Source organism: Stigmatopora nigra, unplaced genomic scaffold, assembly GCF_051989575.1.
Source record: "Stigmatopora nigra isolate UIUO_SnigA unplaced genomic scaffold, RoL_Snig_1.1 HiC_scaffold_272, whole genome shotgun sequence".
Classification (NCBI taxonomy): domain Eukaryota; kingdom Metazoa; phylum Chordata; class Actinopteri; order Syngnathiformes; family Syngnathidae; genus Stigmatopora; species Stigmatopora nigra.
Genome location: NW_027551728.1, coordinates 1 through 19400, shown reverse-complemented (window position 1 = coordinate 19400; position 19400 = coordinate 1). Strand labels below are relative to the sequence as shown.

Genomic DNA, 19400 nt, shown 5'->3' with positions numbered 1-19400 from the left:
ATAGATAGATAGATAGATAGATAGATAGATAGATAGATAGATAGATAGATAGATAGATAGATAGATAGATAGATAGATAGATAGATAGATAGATAGATAGATAGATAGATAGATAGATAGATAGATAGATAGATAGATAGATAGATAGATAGATAGATAGATAGATAGATAGATAGATAGATAGATAGATAGATAGATAGATAGATAGATAGATAGATAGATAGATAGATAGATAGATAGATAGATAGATAGATAGATAGATAGATAGATAGATAGATAGATAGATAGATAGATAGATAGATAGATAGATAGATAGATAGATAGATAGATAGATAGATAGATAGATAGATAGATAGATAGATAGATAGATAGATAGATAGATAGATAGATAGATAGATAGATAGATAGATAGATAGATAGATAGATAGATAGATAGATAGATAGATAGATAGATAGATAGATAGATAGATAGATAGATAGATAGATAGATAGATAGATAGATAGATAGATAGATAGATAGATAGATAGATAGATAGATAGATAGATAGATAGATAGATAGATAGATAGATAGATAGATAGATAGATAGATAGATAGATAGATAGATAGATAGATAGATAGATAGATAGATAGATAGATAGATAGATAGATAGATAGATAGATAGATAGATAGATAGATAGATAGATAGATAGATAGATAGATAGATAGATAGATAGATAGATAGATAGATAGATAGATAGATAGATAGATAGATAGATAGATAGATAGATAGATAGATAGATAGATAGATAGATAGATAGATAGATAGATAGATAGATAGATAGATAGATAGATAGATAGATAGATAGATAGATAGATAGATAGATAGATAGATAGATAGATAGATAGATAGATAGATAGATAGATAGATAGATATATATATATATATATATATATATATATATATATATATATATATATATATATATATATATATATATATATATATATATATATATATATATACACACATACACATACATATATATAGAAGCACATGTATACTATATGAGAATTCAGTAGGTCCTCACCCACAGCCTTTTTTTGGTTAAAGAGCCTGACAGCTCATGGGAGGAAGGATCTGCGGAAGCGCTCCTTCCTGCAGTGAGGGTACCGCAGTCTACTGCTAAAAAAGCTTCGAAGGGACTCCACCGACTCGTGCAGGGGGTGGGAGGTGCTGTCCATGATGGACCTCATCCTGGTCAGCATCCTCCGTCTCCCACTTCCTCCACAGAGTCCAAAGGACAGCCCAGAACAGAGCTGGCCCTCCTGATCAGCTTGTTTAGCCTGTTCCTGTCCCTCTCCGTGCTCCCACTTCCCCAACAGACCACTGCATGAAACACGGTAGATGCCACCACAGTGTCATAGAAGGTCCTCAACAGTGACCTGCACACTCCAAAGGACCGTAGGCTCCTCAACAGGTAGAGGCGGCTCTGGCCCCTTTCTGTACAGGGCATCTATGTTTGTGGACCAGTCTAGTTTGCTGTTGAGGTGAACACCCAGGTACTTCAAATTCTCCACGATTTCAATGTCTTTACCCTGGATGTTCACCTGAGTGGTCTGTTGAGGTGTCCTCCGAAGGTCAACGACCATTTCCTTTGTCTTACTGGTGTTGATGTGCAGGGGGTTTTGCCTACACCAGTCGACAAAGGCTGTGATGACTCCCCTGTACTCCAGGTCGTTCCCGTCAGTCAATCGTCCAACAATGACGGTGTCATCGGAGAATTTCTGGAGGTGGCAGGTGTCTGTATTATGTTTAAAGTCTGACGTGTAGAGGGAGAAGAGGAGTGGGGAAAGCACTGTGCCTTGTGGGGCCCCCGTGCTGCAAGTTACCACATCAGACGTACAGTCCTGAAGTCTCACATATTGTGGTCTGTCGGTGAGGAAGTCGATGATCCATGCGGCTAGGTGGTTCCTTACTCCAGCCACCTCCAGTTTCCCTCTCAGAAGGACCGGCTGAATGGTGTTGAATGCACTGGAGAGGTCAAAAACATCATTCTCACCGTGCTTCCCGCGTTCTCCAGGTGTGAAAGAGACCTGTGCATCAGGTAGGTGGTAGCATCTTTCACACCAATGCCTGGACGATAGGCGAACTGCAGAGGGTCCAGCTCTGCATTTATCAGGGGGCTCAGGTGGTTGAGGATGATCCTCTCCAGTGTCTTAAGCCGGTGAGAGGTTAGTGCTACCGGCCTGAAGTGGTTTGGCTCCCTTGGGTTTGCAGTCTTTGGGACTGGGACCACACAGGAAGTTTTCCACAAGTTGGGGACCTTCTGCAGACTGAGGCTGAGGTTGAAAATATGCAGAATCACTGTGCCAAGCTGATCCGCACACTCTCTCAGTAGTCTGGAGCTGAGGCTGTCTGGACCGGTAGCCTTCCTTGCCTCGATCTTCTTTAGTTGTTTTGTCACCTGATCGACAGTGATGCAGAGACCGGTGGAATAGGGGGGGAAGGGGGGAGGAAGAGGAGAACAAGGGGGTAGAGTTGCTTCTGGTCTGGGGGGTCAGGGGAGCAGGGGCAGGGCTGAATCTGTTAAAGAACTGATTCAGTTCATTGGCCCACTCATCGTCTCCGGACTCCGGGCCTCTCCCACTGTTGCCTCCAAGGCCCGAGATGGTCCTCAAGCTCCTCCAGATCTCTTTGGTGTTGCCTCTTTTGAGTTGCTTCTCTAGCCTCCTCCTGTAGCTGGTCTTTCCCCTCCTTATCTCTCTCTTCAGCTCCTTCTGGACCGTTTTGAGACTCTCCTTATCCCCAGACCTAAAAGCCCTCTTCTTCTTGTTCAGGAGGGCCCTTAGATCCCTGGTGACCCACGGCTTATTGTTGGAGTAACAACGGAACTTCTTGGAGGGTACGATGTTCTCCACACAGAAGTGAATGTAATCTGTGATGCAGTGGGTCAAGCTGTCGATGTCTTCCACATGTGATTTGCACAGCACCTCCCAGTCGGTTGTCTCGAAACAGTCCCTCAGTACCATGCTGGTCTCCTCGGCCCATCTTTGTATGATCCTCGTGGTAGGTTTTATTTTCCTCACCATAGGGATGTAGGTAGGGATCAGATGAACCAGGTTGTGGTCTGAGCGGCCCAGTGGGGGAAGGGGGACTGAGCTGTATGCCTCCTTTGTGTTGGCATACAGCAGGTCCAGAGTTTTTTTGTTACCTGGTGCAGCACTTCACATACTGAGTGAAGGTGGGGAGAGTCGAAGTCAAGGGAGCATGGTTAAAATCACCAGAGATAAGAAGGAGAGACTGGGGGTGTGACGTCTGTAGCCGGGACAGAGTAGTGTGGAGCAGCTCACGAGCCACTGCCGCATCGGCCGAAGGAGGTATATACAGTTATTATGATGACGTGCGAGAACTCACGGGGGATGTAAAACGGCCTGATGCTAACAGCTACTAGCTCGATATCTCGAGTGCAAAATTGCTCCTTCACAGTAATATGCCCAGGACTGCACCATCTACTGTTAATAAAGACAGCTAGTCCCCCACCTTTCTTCCTACCGCTCTCCTCAGCGTCCCTGTCCGCCCTCACCAGCTGAAAGCCATCCAAGGAGATGAGAGAGTCTGGTATTCGCTCATCCAGCCAGGTCTCCGTGAAGCAGATAATGCAGGTGCTCCGGTATTTACTCGCATAAAAGTCACCCGCGGGAAAAAAGGCGCACCATTAAAATTGCCTTGAAGTTTTTTAATTTTACAATTTCTCGCGTATAAACCCCAACTTTCACCTCCATAACTATGGTTTTAATTGGGAGTACAAATGTTTTACTTTGAGGGGAAAATCTTTAAAAAAATCCTATCGTGGTATTTCTGAGATACAGTCGAACCTTGTGATACAACCGTCTCGGCATATGACATTCTTGTCTTACGATGAAAATTTCGATCTAATAATTTGCCCGAGATACGATCAAAATTCCGTGATGCGACCAAGCCAGGTGGCCATGGCACTGTCTTTTTTGCATCTCTTTCGTGTATAAAATATTTCTACGACCACTGGACTTTGCATCTCCCCACCCGCCAGCTTTTCCCGCCGCGTTGGTCACATTTACATACCAGATAAACAATATTACTATGGATCGGCAGAATTCTGCAAAGAAAAAGGCGTTCACAATGGACACGAAACGCAAAATAATTGAAAAATGAAGGGGTACGTGTTACTCGCTAGGCAATACGAGAGGAATACGTCAACCATTTCCACCATCCTTAAGCAGAAGGAGGCATCAAGACATTTGCCTTCATTATCGCCGAGGAAAGTTACATCCCCAAGCAAGTTTTCAACTGCGATGAAACTGGTCTTTTTTGGGAAAAAGATGTCTAGGAGGACATTCATAGCTTGGATTACGCGTATTGTGCTGATATTTGTGTGCGTCATTTTCGAAACTTTTCAAAGGGGAGGCAAGTTTCTAACAACGCTTGATGCGTTCGTTTTGAAGACTCAGGCAAAACGGCCGGGTGGTGTCAACCCATAGAACTAAGGTAAAAAAAATATTAAAACAAAATTAGAATTCAGTTATGTGTGAACTTACATTAAAAGTTGAGTGTCTGTACATAGTTATCCAAGTTAATTAAATGTGTTTGTTCGCTTACGAGTGCGTTGTTGCCGTGGATAAAGTCTCCCCGAACAGCCCCCACCTCCGTGTGTCATTGTCTCTCTCCTTTGCCAAATGCATCTAATTTTACATCTATTAAACGGATTTTATTACTATTAAACCACTCGTTATTTATTACTTTGTCAATATATGGCGAATTAGAATAAATAAAACCTAATTTCTAATCTAATATCCTGTGTTCTGTGTTTTTTCAGAGGGTTGGAACAAATTAATTTGTTTTCAATTCATTTCAACGTCCGTTTGAGTGACGATATGCTTGTCATACGATCACAGTCTCGGAACGGATTACGATTGTAAGTCAACGTACCACTGTACTGTATGAATAAAAAGCACATCATTAGGGTCAATATCATAAGGGAGTTAATATGCTTGTCTTTAGAAATGAAAAATATCAAATTATTCAATTTGAAAAAAGAAAGTCTATCTTGATGACAACCTAATGCTTTCTAATTACAGAAATTAAAATTTTCATACCAGAAGTTTAAGATATTGTGGCAGCAATATTGCTTCTAATGTCAAAATATATCAATTCTTTCGATGATTCATATTACTCCAATAGTTGTCACTTTCGATCAAAAAATAAAACAAAAAAAATCTAAGAACATTTTTTTTTTAAATTTCGAAATCAACGCTACTTGCATCTGGCCAGTCAGAGCACCTTTAACTAGGTTTAGACGGCAGCGCCCGCGACACAATATGCAGACAACTGGAGCCTTCCCGCGGCGTGTCGTGTCAAGCCAGCTCTTCGGAGACGGCTATACAAATCCAGATCTGCCACACCCAGACTGCCACAAGGGAGAACTCACCAAGTTTTTTCGGCCGACGGAGCTGCACGTCCCGCGCTGCATCTCCGTGATCTTCTCCTACTAGCGGGCGACATCGAGAGTAACCCGGGCCCACCATGTCCATGGTGTGGCAAGGGATTTCGTCGTGACCAACCTCCAATCGACTGTCCGGGTTGTCGACGCTCCTTCCACAAACGTTGCACTGGCCTGACTCGACCTAAGCAAAAGAGTCCCATAGGCTTCCTGTGTCGGCTTTGTCGGGGGGAAACCGCCGAACCACGACATCAACCTACAGTCGCCAACGACGCTCGATGCTCCGTGTGCCCACAAAAGATTCCGAGAGGAACCACCCCCATCTGCTGTCAAAATTGTCCACGACGGTGGAAACACCTCACGGGGAAGACAGAAGATCCTGGCTGCAGATTGTGCGGCGAGGAGGAGGAATCGTCGGAACTTCTCTGGCTGCGGTGTCCGGCACTGCTCGCAGAACGACACCAACGTCAGATCGGTCAAACAATGTCAGAACTCGTCTCCCTCACCCAAGGCAGTCTACCACATCTGAGGACCATCCTCAGGCGGCTGAGGTGATTTAACAACAACAACAACAACAACAACGGCAGCACCCTAGGTAAGATGGGCACCCCAGCCCACCTAGATAAGATAGCCATGCCCCGAGGGAGCATGTTTTATACAAGATATGCAGTTTTTTTTAATCTCCTTCATAGACATCAAAATGAATTTAGTTTATCTTTGTTCTATTTTGAAATAAATGACCGACTGTATCGGCCGCATTGTTGTGCGTCCTGATGTCATAGCGTCGTACCATCGATTCGGTCATAATTTTTTGTCTGACAAAAGCGGGTTGTATATGAGTAAATACGGTAATTTTAAATTTGTGATTAATCTGAAATTTTACTGGATTTGAAATTGATAAGATTTGTCTTAAATTGAAGATTTTCATTGAAAATAAAAAATGGGAAGAACGCAAAATGCTTAAGTATGAGACATTTGACACTTACAGAAGCACATGGGGTGACACCAAGGTAAACCACATTTTGTAAGAACAGATAGGAATTCCAAATACAATACTTGATTGCAGCGGATGTTGGCAATTTCAATACAAATAGGTCCTGGTCGTGAAAACATGTAATAAAATAGTTTTGACTTTTGCCCTCTGAGTCCCGAGCCCAGCACTCAGTCACACCACCTCAACGACTTTTACGTCCCACACCAACTTCTGAAACCATCCCACGTACCATGAAGGCAATGGACACTAGATGTGTGGTCTATCTTGTCAAGCCCAGGAAGGCCAAGGACAGGAGGGAATATCAGGGAAAGTAACCAAGGCATGTGCTGATCAACTATCACTATCACTAACATTTTCGACCTTTCACTAGAACAAGCTACCAACCTAGCCTGGTTAAAATCAGCCAACAGCATCCCAGTGCCCAAGAAGTCACCCATAAACAATATGGAAGATTTCCGCCCAGTAGCATCCACTCTAATCATGACAAAGTGAATTTGAAACACCGGTACTGAAGCACATTAAAGCCTGCCTTTCCCTCATCCATGAGCCTCATCAGTTTGCATATGGTCCAAATAGATCCACTGCAGAAGCTATAACCATGATGCACATAACCACCATGAGAAAAGGGAGAGATATGTCGGATTGCTCTTCATTGACCACAGCTCACCCATTGACAAAGTAATACCGATCATTTTTATCCCCAAATTGGCAAACATAGGGCTCCCACCCTCCACCTGTTCCTGGATTAAGGACTTTCTGGTCAACCGACCCCAGCCCGCACAATCAGCACTCACTCGCCCCAAGGCTGTTTGCTGAGTCCAATACCTTACTCGCTCCACACACATGACTGCAGACCCACACACACAGGGAACATCATTATGACATTTGTAGATGACACAACAGTGGTGGGGATGATCACAGAGGGGAATAAAACAGCCTAAAGATGAGGACTCAGCGAGTGGTGCGCTCTTAACAACATGGCGTTTCAAGAACCAGATAGCTCATCCTGTACTTTTCACAGAAAAAATGCCTCTTCTGCCGCCTCTATATTAACAACGAATGTGTGGAGCGAGTCGAATCCTTCAAATTCCTGGCGGTCCATATCTTTGCTGACCTCTCTTGGGCAGCAAACACTACTATAAAGGTCAAGAAGGCGGAGCAGAAGCTACGTTTCCTGAAAGTCTTCGGGAAGGAGCAACTCACCTTCAACCCGCAGAGGGTGATCAACATCGCATAAAAAGATTATCAGTTACCCCCTACCTTCCCTGTTCACATTTTACAACACCCCGTGTGTAGGAAGGTGTCAGAATTTTTAGTTTTACATTACAGTGGTACCTCTACATACGAACACCCCGACATATGAACATTTCAAGATACGAGTAAAATTTCAACCAAATAATTATCTCGAGATACGAGACAAATTTCGAGATACGAGAAAGCCAGGTGGCCAAGACATGAGAGGCTGTTTATCATTGTGACGCACAGTTTTTTTTGTCACATTTCTTTCGTGTATAACAGATATCTACGAGCACTGGGTGGAGCGTTGCATTTTTTTCAATGTTTTTTTTCTCGTCATTCTCTGAACGGCGGAACTATTATTATTATGAGTATAATATTACTTCTCGTTGCCAAGTGGTAGTGCGTTATACTAATGTGATGACATTTGTGTGCATCATTTTCAGATAATTTCGAAGGGAATAGAAAGTAAACCTAACTTTAATTTTTGAAGGGGGGAAAGAGAGAGAGATGGGGGTCACTTTTTTCTGCACGGCAAAACGTTTGTTTAATATCAAACAAATTTAAATGAACTTGGATTACGATGCAGACACTCAAAAAAATAATTTAATCTAACCTTACACTAAACATAATTCAAATTTTATTTTACATTTTTATACCATTCTTCCGGCCGGGTCTGCTCTATTTGCCCCGCCTTCAACCTGACTTTTACAATCGATGGGAAGTAACAGGAAAATAGAAATAAACATTAAAGTTGGCTGACAGGACGGGGGAGGATGGGGCTTTCCATTGTCTTCAAGTTGTATAACAAGATGGCGGCGCGCACGGGTGCAGCGGCTCACTGCTCTTCAGTTCGTTCCCTTTTCTATAGTCGCCAAGACCTAATCACTGTCGGAAGGAAAGGCAAGAAACCTAAATCTATGACCTTCGATATCCCCAAGAACATCCGGAGACCTCCGGGATCTCAGTGGATATCCAGCCCTCCAAAAGTACGACGTAGACGACGAAGAGAGAGAAAACAGAAACGGGGTTGTCGGTCGGGCTTAACGGTTAGGCTAAGACAACAACCATTCCGAACCCCGCTTCCTATTATCTTTCTGACAAATGCCCGATCCATTACCCACAAAATGGATGAGTTGGAACTTCGAGTTGCTACCAACAGCTTCGTAAGGTATTGCAACATTATTCTCATCACGGAAACATGGCTACACCAGCATATACCCGACGCTGCGCTATCGCTAGCTAGCCGAACGCTTTTTCGGAACGATCGTTCCAAAGAACTAACAGAAAAAAGCAAAGGCGGTGGACTATGCATGTACATACACAACGAATGGTGCTGTAACAGCAAGATCATTGACACCCACTGCTCTCCGGATTTGGAGCTATTGGCAATACGATGCAGACCATACTACCTACCGAGGGAGCTAACGGTCGTCATAGTAACGGCTATCTACATACCTCCAAACGCTAATGTCAACACGGCTGTCGACTTACTGCTAACGGCTGTAAATAAACAACAGCTCGACCACCCTGATGGAGCCTTTATTGTCGCTGGTGACTTCAACAAAGCAAGTTTAAAGACTGCCCTACCTAAGTTCATCCAATATGTCAAATGCAATACAAGACAAGACAAAATTCTCGACCATGTCTACTCGAACATCAAACATGCCTATAAAGCTGATCCTCTCCCACATCTAGCTGGATCAGACCATCTTTGTATATCTCTAACCCCTGCGTACAACACACTCCGAACGCAGACAAAGCCAAAAATAAAGTCAATAAAAACTTGGCCCGAGAACGCTCTTTCTAAACTGCAGGACTGCTTTTCCCGCACCAACTGGGAACTTTTTGAACACAACGACCTCCTGGACTATGCAGAAAATGTACTCTCCTACATCAGAAACGGCATTGACAACGTCACTACAAACAAACGGATACGAGTTTTTCCTAATCAAAAACCCTGGATGACCAAAGAGACGCAAGCACTTATCAAATGCCGTAACACCGCCTACAGATCGGGGGACAAAAGAAAGTATAGAGCTGCCAGAGCAGAGCTGAAAAGGGGCATAAAGAAGGCCAAGGCAGCATATACTACCCGATACCTCAGAAGAGCCGGGTCCATTGTTGGAGACCCATACCACCCTGGACACGGCCTGTTCCAGTTGCTTCCATCTGGCAGACGCTACAGGTCCTACAAAGCACGGACAAACAGGCTCAAGGACAGCTTCTTCCCAACAGCCATCAGGTCTCTGAACCTGCAGCAACACGTGACGTGACGACTACACATATCCCTACTATGAAATTAAGTCAAGTCGAATTGAAGTAACAGGAAGGTCGTTTGGCGCAGATCTACCTTCCACAGGATGACTCAGGGAGGGTAAGTATAAAGACTGAGAGGTAAGTGATCCATCTTATTCTTGTTGGCATCGGTGAGGCAACCTGTAGTCGCCGGAAAATGGCGCTCAAGGCGGAGACCTAACAAGTATGAATTTGTCATAAATAAATGTCATAAATGTGTCTGGCCTGGGAAGACGAACTTGTGGAGAAGCACTATACAATTTCGTCATACGCTGCTGAGGGTATGATGACTACTAGGCTTTTTGTCAAGTCAATGATGACGACAATGCCTATGTCTGATTTTCATTTTTTCATACTAAGAAAATCGAAGAGCACTTCAAAGAAAACAACCCAAAGAAGATGTGGCAGGGAATACGACATATCACTAACTACAAGAACAATTCTATGTCTGTAAACACGAATGTCTCACTAGCGGAGGAACTGAACCATTTCTTTGCCCGCTTTGAATCTGACAAATCAAACCAAGTGTCAACACTCCCACCACCACCCTGCGACGATCCACTGGAGTTTCAGGAACAGGAAGTTAGACTGGAAATGCAGTCTGTGAACACCAGGAAGGCTGCTGGTCCAGACGGAATACCTGGCATGGTGCTCAAAGCCTGTGCTGAACAGCTGGCAGGAGTCTTCACGGACATTTTCAATCGGTCCTTGCAACAATCCATCGTTCCTGCCTGCCTTAAATCTGCCACCATCATTCCTGTCCCCAAAAAGCCAACCATCGGCAGCTTGAACGATTACAGGCCTGTTGCTCTCACGCCTGTGATCATGAAGTGCTTTGAAAAGTTGGTGGCCCGACACATCAGAAAGACAATCCCCCCCTCAGTTGACCCGCACCAGTTTGCTTATAGGGAAAACAGGTCCACTGAGGATGCTATCGCCGTGGCTCTTCACACAGCACTGAGCCACCTGGAGCACCAGGGGAACTATGTGAGGATGCTTTTCATAGACTATAGCTCAGCCTTCAACACCATCAAGCCGGACATCCTGAAGGACAAACTCTACCACCTTGGACTATCCTCTTCAATCTGCTGCTGGATAAAGAACTTCTTGACTGGTCGACCACAAACTGTCAGAATGGGTCCACACCTCTCTTCCTCCATTACACTGAACACTGGCTCACCACAAGGCTGTGTACTGAGTCCTCTCCTGTACTCCCTGTACACATACGACTGCACACCAGCCCACCAGTCAAACTCTATCATCGAATTCGCCGATGACACCACTGTGATCGGACTCATCTCAGGCGGGGATGAGTCAGCTTACAGAGACGAGGTCGACAAACTGTCTTCTTGGTGCTCGGCGAACAATCTTACACTGAATACCACAAAGACTAAAGAAATAATCCTGGACTTTCGCAAGCGCAGCACAGACCTGGCCCCACTCCTCATTAACGGAGTATGTGTAGACAGGGTCCAATCCTTCAAATTTCTGGGAGTCCACGTCACGGATAGGCTCTCCTGGTCCACAAACACCACAGTGTTAGTGAAGAAGGCCCAGAAACGACTCCACTTTCTCAGGGTACTGAGAAGGGACAAATTGGACACCAAGCTTCTGGCAACCTTCTACAGAGCCACTGCGGAGAGCATTCTGACTTACGGCATTACAGTGTGGTATACCGGAAGCACGGCAGCAGACAAAAAAGCCATACAGAGGGTGATAAACACTGCCCAGAAGATCGTCGGCTGCTCTCTGCCATCACTAGAAGACATTGCCAACCCCCGATACCTCAGAAGAGCCGGGTCCATTGTTGGAGACCCATACCACCCTGGACACGGCCTGTTCCAGTTGCTTCCATCTGGCAGATGCTATAGGTCCTACAAAGCACGAACAAACAGGCTCAAGGACAGCTTCTTCCCAACAGCCATCAGATCTCTGAACCTGCAGCAACACGTGACGTGACGACTACACATATCCCTACTATGAAATTAAGTCAAGTCGAATTGAAGTAACAGGAAGGTCGTTTGGTGCAGATCTACCTTCCACAGGATGACTGAGGGAGGGTAAGTATAAAGACTGAGAGGTAAGTGATCCATCTTATTCTTGTTGGCATCGGTGAGGCAACTTGTAGTCGCCGGAAAATGGCGCTCAAGGCGGAGACCTAACAAGTATGAATATGTCATAAATAAATGTCATAAATGTGTCTGGCCTGGGAAGACGAACTTGTGGAGAAGCACTATACAATTTCGTCATACGCTGCTGAGGGTATGATGACTACTAGGCTTTTTGTCAAGTCAATGATGACGACAATGCCTTTGTCTGATTTTCATTTTTTTCATTTTTCATAACGGCGTATGCGGGAGAAAGAGACTTCGGCATTCTATCAAATCTATCTTCAGCAAGCCGAGGATAGGATAAAATGTGTGACTCCTCTGTCAGGCTAATACATTCTACTGACTGAGAACAAGTGGGTCTTGCTGGAGTTCTTATATGGGAATGAACATGCATGGAACATTAACAAATAAGGAGTAAACAGTTGATTGTAAAGGCAGGCTTCCAATAGCACCAACTTTGACCCCCCACACACACGAACCATCACTACTCCCAAGCCTTACTAGAGCCCGGAACGCCGGGCTCTTCTATTTGTGGTACTATGAAAGATAGACTGAAAAAACAAAAAGACTAAATGCGTTCATTTGGTAAAATTACACATTAACATAACGAGTTCAACCCATATGAAAAACTATTTTGTAGGCCATGCAGATCGCCATTATTCACTAAACAATGGGAACTGGATGACAAGGGTAATCTGAATGACTAGGAGAATAATCTTGACAAAAACGCATTGAACCCGAGATAGATTGTGCTTCTCAACAGGGAACGGAGTGGACCAACAGTGGTAGGAGCCTGGGTGCTCAGTTGGAGCAAAAAGAAGCACCGGCACGACCCAAAGTGGGAATGTCCATACCAAGTGTAGCTGACCAACCAGCAGACATAAAAATAGCCGAGAAGGGATGTGGATCCACCTTTCGCACTGTAAGGTTTGAGCAGTCGGGTGAGAAAAACCTTCTGAAGAAATAAAAGGACGAGAATGAGGTGACTCCAATATTGATTGCTCAGGAAGTAATGCCAATAACCATAGGGATCTCTTTTATAATGAATTTATTGTCAGCCTTCTTGCAAAAGGTTAGAACGAATGGCTAGATAAGTAAAACTCGAGGAAAATACAATCGGATATAACACTTTCTGAATGTGCTTTCCAAACAGAAGTTCGAGATGACTGTGAGATAGACCTGCAAACTGGCTTAATAATTGTTTGCACATGTCAAGCCATGTGGCCAAATTGGTTTCACAATTGTTTGTCAGTGGAATGTAACTAACTGTATCTAACTAGCTGGCCTTCCAATTGTTTGTTCCCCTTGCACAATGTAAGATAGGCTGGCTAAAAGGGTTTGCAATTGTTTCCTTGTATTGTGCGATGTGGCCAACTCGCTTTGGAAATGTTTGTTCGAATCGCGCAATATAAGATAGGCTGCGGCAGTTTGTGTGAGCTATAAAAATATTGTGTTTGCAAACAACTTATACCTGCAAATGTCTAACAATATTAGCCCAAAGGTTTGTTTACATAAACTCTGTCCTACATCACTGTCTTAGAAATATTACGCTGTCTTCCTATATAAAGACTGACCCACTGTTCATTCAGACACTTGCGAGGACGACAGACAGTAAGCATGTTCGCAGCTGTTTGAGCTCTCTTCCCATTCTGCAGTCCAGTTATAAATCTATTTCCTATTACATTTATCTCTCTTTCTTAACCTAATCCTGAAGTTGTATTTTCAGATCCATCAATGAAATCCTTAGAAGAATGAACATCCTATGTCCTATGTCTCGACAAGGGGGGGTGGTGGCCTTGCTACAACAGCACTACAATGCTTATGGTTTAAATCTATATGCTATATATCCATTTCAAAAGATACATTTACATTTTATTGAATTAAGTAAGATATCATTCCAAGATATGGAATTCCAGAAACTAACTATAGGGATAATGGCACCCACTTTGTTAATAAAATAATTGAAGAAATTGACACTAGGTTTCATATTTCGTTGCGAAATTATTGCGCCCTACCATCCACGATTGGCGGACCTTGTATGAAGTCCTGTTTGGTAGACCTTACAAATTGCTATTATTCACTACACGGTGAGAATTGGATGATAAGGCAAATCTAGCAGACTACGTGAGGAAATCTTTAGAAAAAACACACCGAATTTAGGCGATCAGAGGGAGATTTTGCTTCTCAACAGGAAACGGACGAAGTGACGGTGATTCTTGAAGACTGGGTGCTAATACGCAGCATAAAAGAAGAAACATCGGAGCAACGCAAAGTGGGAGGGTCCATGTAACTAAAAGGGGACACGGATGCACCTTTCCCACGGTAAGAAGGTTGTCTAAATTGAAACGTTTCAAGAGGAAAACTCCCTGAACAAAGACAAAAAGTCATGTTGAAAACAATTATTGCTTTTGGGGCAATGAGATTAATGATGATTGTGATTCTATTCGTCTCCACAGTAGGGTTGTTTTCTCCAGTTGGAGAGAAAGGCGGAGGCGTTTCAATTGAGGATACACCTTCTTAAGGGAGGGTAAACCAAGAAACATTCACATTTACATTTGATTAACATTACCTACTAAATCAAATTTCCAGATATGCAATCGAGATTGCAACGTCCCGGTTGCCATACAAGGGATCAATCTATGGTGGGAAATGTGCGGTACATTAACAGCCCAAAATTGGAGATTGGGAAAAGCCTTGTTGCAGAAATTGGTCAAGATTGGAAAGCTTGGACAGACATATTAACTTGTGAAATTTATTTCTGAAACAGGGTTTTCCCAAACGGTGGATAATTGGGTGCAGTTAATGGAGTGTAAAAAAGAGGGGAAAGCACTATGTGGAGCTACTTTGGAAAAAGGGTGGTCTCAATTGAAACATTGAGGGAATGGGTAAGATAAACGTTATGACTTAATAAGAAACACCAATATTGATTGGAAATATTATTGCAATACCATAAAACTATAGGGAACTCTTTTATATTGGGTTTGATGAGATGAATTACCTGCATTACAATGTCCAAAACCTTGGAAATTATACTGAACAGGGATTCGTGGCCATAAAGGAGTGACGGGCAGCCACCAGTCTGATGGCGTTCCAGGATCGCATAGCGGTGGAGATGCTCCTTACGGAGCAAGGGGGCGTGTGTGCAAAATGTTTGGAAAACAATGTTGCACCTTCATACCGAACAACACGTCACCCGATGGGTCCCTAACCAGGGTCATTAGTGGCCTGCAGACCTTAAAACCGCAATAAGCAAAAGGCAGTCTGGAGTAGAATTGTCCGCTTAACAGACTGGGGGTATAAGACCTTTGGAAAATGTAAGGATTTGGCCCAATCTGTTGTGTTCTGTAGCCATATATGCTACTACCTTGACATTGTATGGGTGTTGTCTTATCCCCTGTTTGCGCTCCTTGCTAAGCCGACTTATAACTACTGCAATTGCCCCTACAAATTCTAAATTACACTAAGTATATGTCTGCTTATGAAACGTACCGGGGAAAGCAGCGAGGTCCAGGAGTACGGTAATTCCGAGGACCAATTGGACGAATATGATTATGTTCTTTCTCTTTCAGAACAGCCATGGGAGTCAGCGGGAAAAATCGCAGTCACCCGAGATTACCATTTCGTGATTAATAAGAAATGAATAATAACATACATATAAAAATGGGGGAATGTTGGGTTTATTCTGTATTACTATTATACATGTGTAATAATTCATTTTTATGTTAAATCATTAAATCAGTCTTTCTATTGTTCGGCTCAAGGTTATAAAAAGACACCTGGTCCACTCTCACATGGACTTCTTATCCAAGGATTGTTTATGCTACATCTCACCCAGTATCGGGCAAGGATTAGGGATATCTGCCACTTTCATAACCGTCGTGACACACTTCGGGCTTCTTTATGTAATTGTTATATGATTGTTAGGTCAAATGAAGGCATGATTGTTTATATCCAAATGCCTTAAAGCCGTACGCGAAATACTGTTCGAGAGGATACTTTTGAAGACATCCTCCCTTAAGGTTCTTATCTGTGATCCAATCTATTTAATTAAATGTCAATAATTGAATAAGATGTCTGCCTGCAGTTATTGATAATTACAAAGAAGGGTCATTATTAATGAACCTATCAGTGGGCACCATGGGCCTCTTCAACCAACATCCAGAAGACACCTGCCACCTCCAGAAATTCTCCGATGACACCGCCATTGTTGGACGAGTGACTGACGGGAACGACCTGGAGTACAGGGGAGTCATCACAGCCTTTGTCGACTGGTGTAGGCAAAACCACCTGCACATCAACACCAGTAAGACAAAGGAAATGGTCGTTGACTTTCGGAGGACACCTCAACAGACCACTCAGGTGAACATCCAGGGTAAAGACATTGAAATCGTGGAGAACTTGAAGTACCTGGGTGTTCACCTCAACAGCAGACTAGACTGGTCCACAAACATAGATGCCCTGTACAGAAGGGGCCAGAGCCGCCTCTACCTGTTGAGGAGCCTACGGTCCTTTGGTGTGTGCAGGTCACTGTTGAGGACCTTCTATGACACTGTGGTGGCATCTACTGTGTTTTATGCAGTGGTCTGTTGGGGAAGTGGGAGCACGGAAAGGGACAGGAACAGGCTGAACAAGCTGATCAGGAGGGCCAGCTCTGTTCTGGGCTGTCCTTTGGACTCTGTGGAGGAAATGGGAGAGCGGAGGATGCTGACCAGGATGAGGTCCATCATGGACAGCACCTCCCACCCCCTGCACGAGTCGGTGGAGTCCCTTCGAAGCTCCTTTAGCAGTAGACTGCGGTACCCTCACTGCAGGAAGGAGCGCTTCTGCAGATCCTTCCTCCCATCAGCCGTCAGGCTCTTTAACTCAAAAAAGGCTGTGGGTTAGGACCTCCTGAATTCGGATACAGTATAGATGTGCTTCTATATATATGTATGTGTATGTATATATATATCTCAGCAACACAGTTACCTATTTATATATTTAATCATGTATTTATTTATTAACTTACTATTAAGTACCTATTTGTGTATAATGCCTTTCCTATTCCTGCAACCTCACCCCCTTCCTATTGCAACAAAGAAATTTCCCGATTACGGGATGAATAAAGTTATCCAATCCAATCCAATTCAATCCAAAGCTAGAGAGGGCACAGTCGGACGCGGCACGGACAGTTACGGGTCAACTACGCACGACCTCAACCTCATCCCGGCAGGCGCGGAGACCGTATACAACCCTAATATTCAGTGGCCACCGCCTCTCCCTCCACCTATTCATTTTACACCCATACAGAAATCCTCATCCCCCACCCAACAGTTAGACGCAGCCACCAAAACTATTGCGGCACTAGATAAAACTGACCTATACATCTACACCGACGGCTCCACCCACTAAAATACGGAGAATGGAGGAGCTGGAGTAGCAGTCTTTCGAGGCGACTCCCTGATCCACTCCTGGCACGCACCAACAGGTTCCCTTAGCAGCTCTTACCAAGCCGAAAAGACTGCACTGAACGCAGCCATTGACTGGCTCGGGCAGAATGACGACTGGACCTCAGCCTCCATCATCACAGATTGCAAATCTCTCCTTGTAGCCCTCAATAACCTGAACAACCTTGACCCCCCCCCCCCCACCATTGCCCTAAACTCCAAATTTGCGGCCTTTCCCCCCATCCAAAAAGATCCAGCTAATCTGGGTCCCCGGTCACTGCAATCTCACAGGCAATGACATAGCAGATGGGCAGGCGGAACTTGGCTCCACCCTCCCCCAACCAACGGCTCCGCTAGAACAACAAACACGCTTAGCTATTATTCACAGGAGCTGCAAACCCCCCTCATCAACCCATCCCCTCGTCATTTCCCTCACATCCTCCCGTCCCAATCCGGAGGAAGAGTCCCAGCTACCCAAGAAAGACCTTCATGACCTTATCCGATTCCGGTCCGGCCACCATCCCTCCCTCTGAAGATGGCAACATTTGACGGGGAAGTGCGAAAATGATCGGTGCCGTCTCTGCGGTGAAGAAGAAGAATCGGCCGAGCATCTCTGGCTCCGGTGCTCAGCACTTCAGAATGCCCGTTACCACCGCCGGCTGGGACTCTCTTTCGGAGAACTACGGAGCCTCCCACACGCGAGTCTAGCGATTCTGAGGATTATCCTCAGGTGATTCAACAACAACAACGGGAACGCCCCGACCTCACTAAGATGGCCGTACCCCGAGCGAGCAGTGATGGGCACGTTTCACGTTTTATGCAAGATAAAAGGGCAAAGACCGTCACAAGAGACAATGCGCATCATGGTTTCCATCTCTTCAATGAGCTGCGCAACAGGACAATTCCAGCCAAAATAAACAGACTCAGGGACAGTTTCTTCCCAAGTGTCGTAACTATACTCAACTCAAGTTTTGTACCAAAGACCTAATCTAGACTCAATTAAGTAGTGGCATTGTACTAAAAAATAAAATGTCATAATATTGCCAGATCATCATCATAAGGAATGTTCTCAGACTTCTACTTCATTCTTACCACTGCTAATTTTTATCTTGCATTTTGACACTTGCAATGACAGACCATAGCTATCTCATGTGTTGCTAATCACGTTAGTCACTTCTCTTACCTCACTTATTTTTCATTGTTTAGAAATGATTTTTATGACTACTTGTGTGCACTTCATGGAGTAGCTTTAAATCTCATTTTACTTGTAAGACAATAAAGGTATTCAATTCAATATCAGATCTAACCCCAGTGAAAAGTAGTTACGTTTCATTTTCAGACTTACGACATCATTCAAGGAAAACTGTGATCCATGTGCCACAAGGTCCCCATTTATAGCTACCATGGCACAACCATCATAATACAGCCGGTCTCCATCACAGCCCTTCTGATTTGCATACATGTAGATGCCTCCACTCTGAAAAATAAGTCAAAAACAAAGATCATGGTAAAAAAAATGCATAAGAGCTGAGCAGTCGTTTACCAATATTTTGGGTAGTCACGGATTTTAGTTTGTTAATGTTTGGTATTTTTTTCTTTCAATATTATAATAACACCGTGAGGTTATTTGACATTATGACCAGCTATAATTAGATAAGATCAGAATAGATTAAGCTTTAATCATCCCATATTTGGGAAATTCTGTTTGTAGCAGTAGCAAGCACAGACACAGGAAAACACATTGTGGACCTAGATAAAGCTGGAACCACACACAGGAAGCCCACACAAGGTGAGGACCTTCCGCAAACTGAGGCGGAATCCCTCTTCCAAGCTGATCCGCAGTCGCTCAGTAGTCTGGAGCTGATCATCAGGACCA

General features: G+C 44.1%; 1 protein-coding gene across 2 annotated transcripts; it reads right to left on the bottom strand.

The window, feature by feature from the left end:
• Positions 1 to 1311: 1311 nt before the first annotated feature.
• On the bottom strand, positions 1312 to 18998 carry LOC144193233 (uncharacterized). Of its 2 annotated transcripts, XM_077711993.1 has the most exons (3): positions 18870 to 18998; positions 5720 to 5903; positions 1312 to 5643 (listed from the first exon to the last, which is right to left on the bottom strand). In XM_077711993.1, exon 3 carries the CDS (start codon positions 3070 to 3072, stop codon positions 2200 to 2202), a length of 873 nt encoding a protein of 290 aa, XP_077568119.1. In that variant the 5' UTR covers positions 3073 to 5643; positions 5720 to 5903; positions 18870 to 18998; the 3' UTR covers positions 1312 to 2199. The 2 variants fall into 2 exon arrangements, with proteins under 2 accessions (XP_077568119.1, XP_077568118.1); XM_077711992.1 differs by having other exon boundaries at positions 1312 to 5903.
• Positions 18999 to 19400: the final 402 nt, after the last annotated feature.

Excerpts from the sequence above, each read along its gene's own strand:
- LOC144193233 (XM_077711992.1), bottom strand. The coding sequence starts at position 3,072 with ATGGTGAGGAAAATAAAACCTACCACGAGGATCATACAAAGATGGGCC.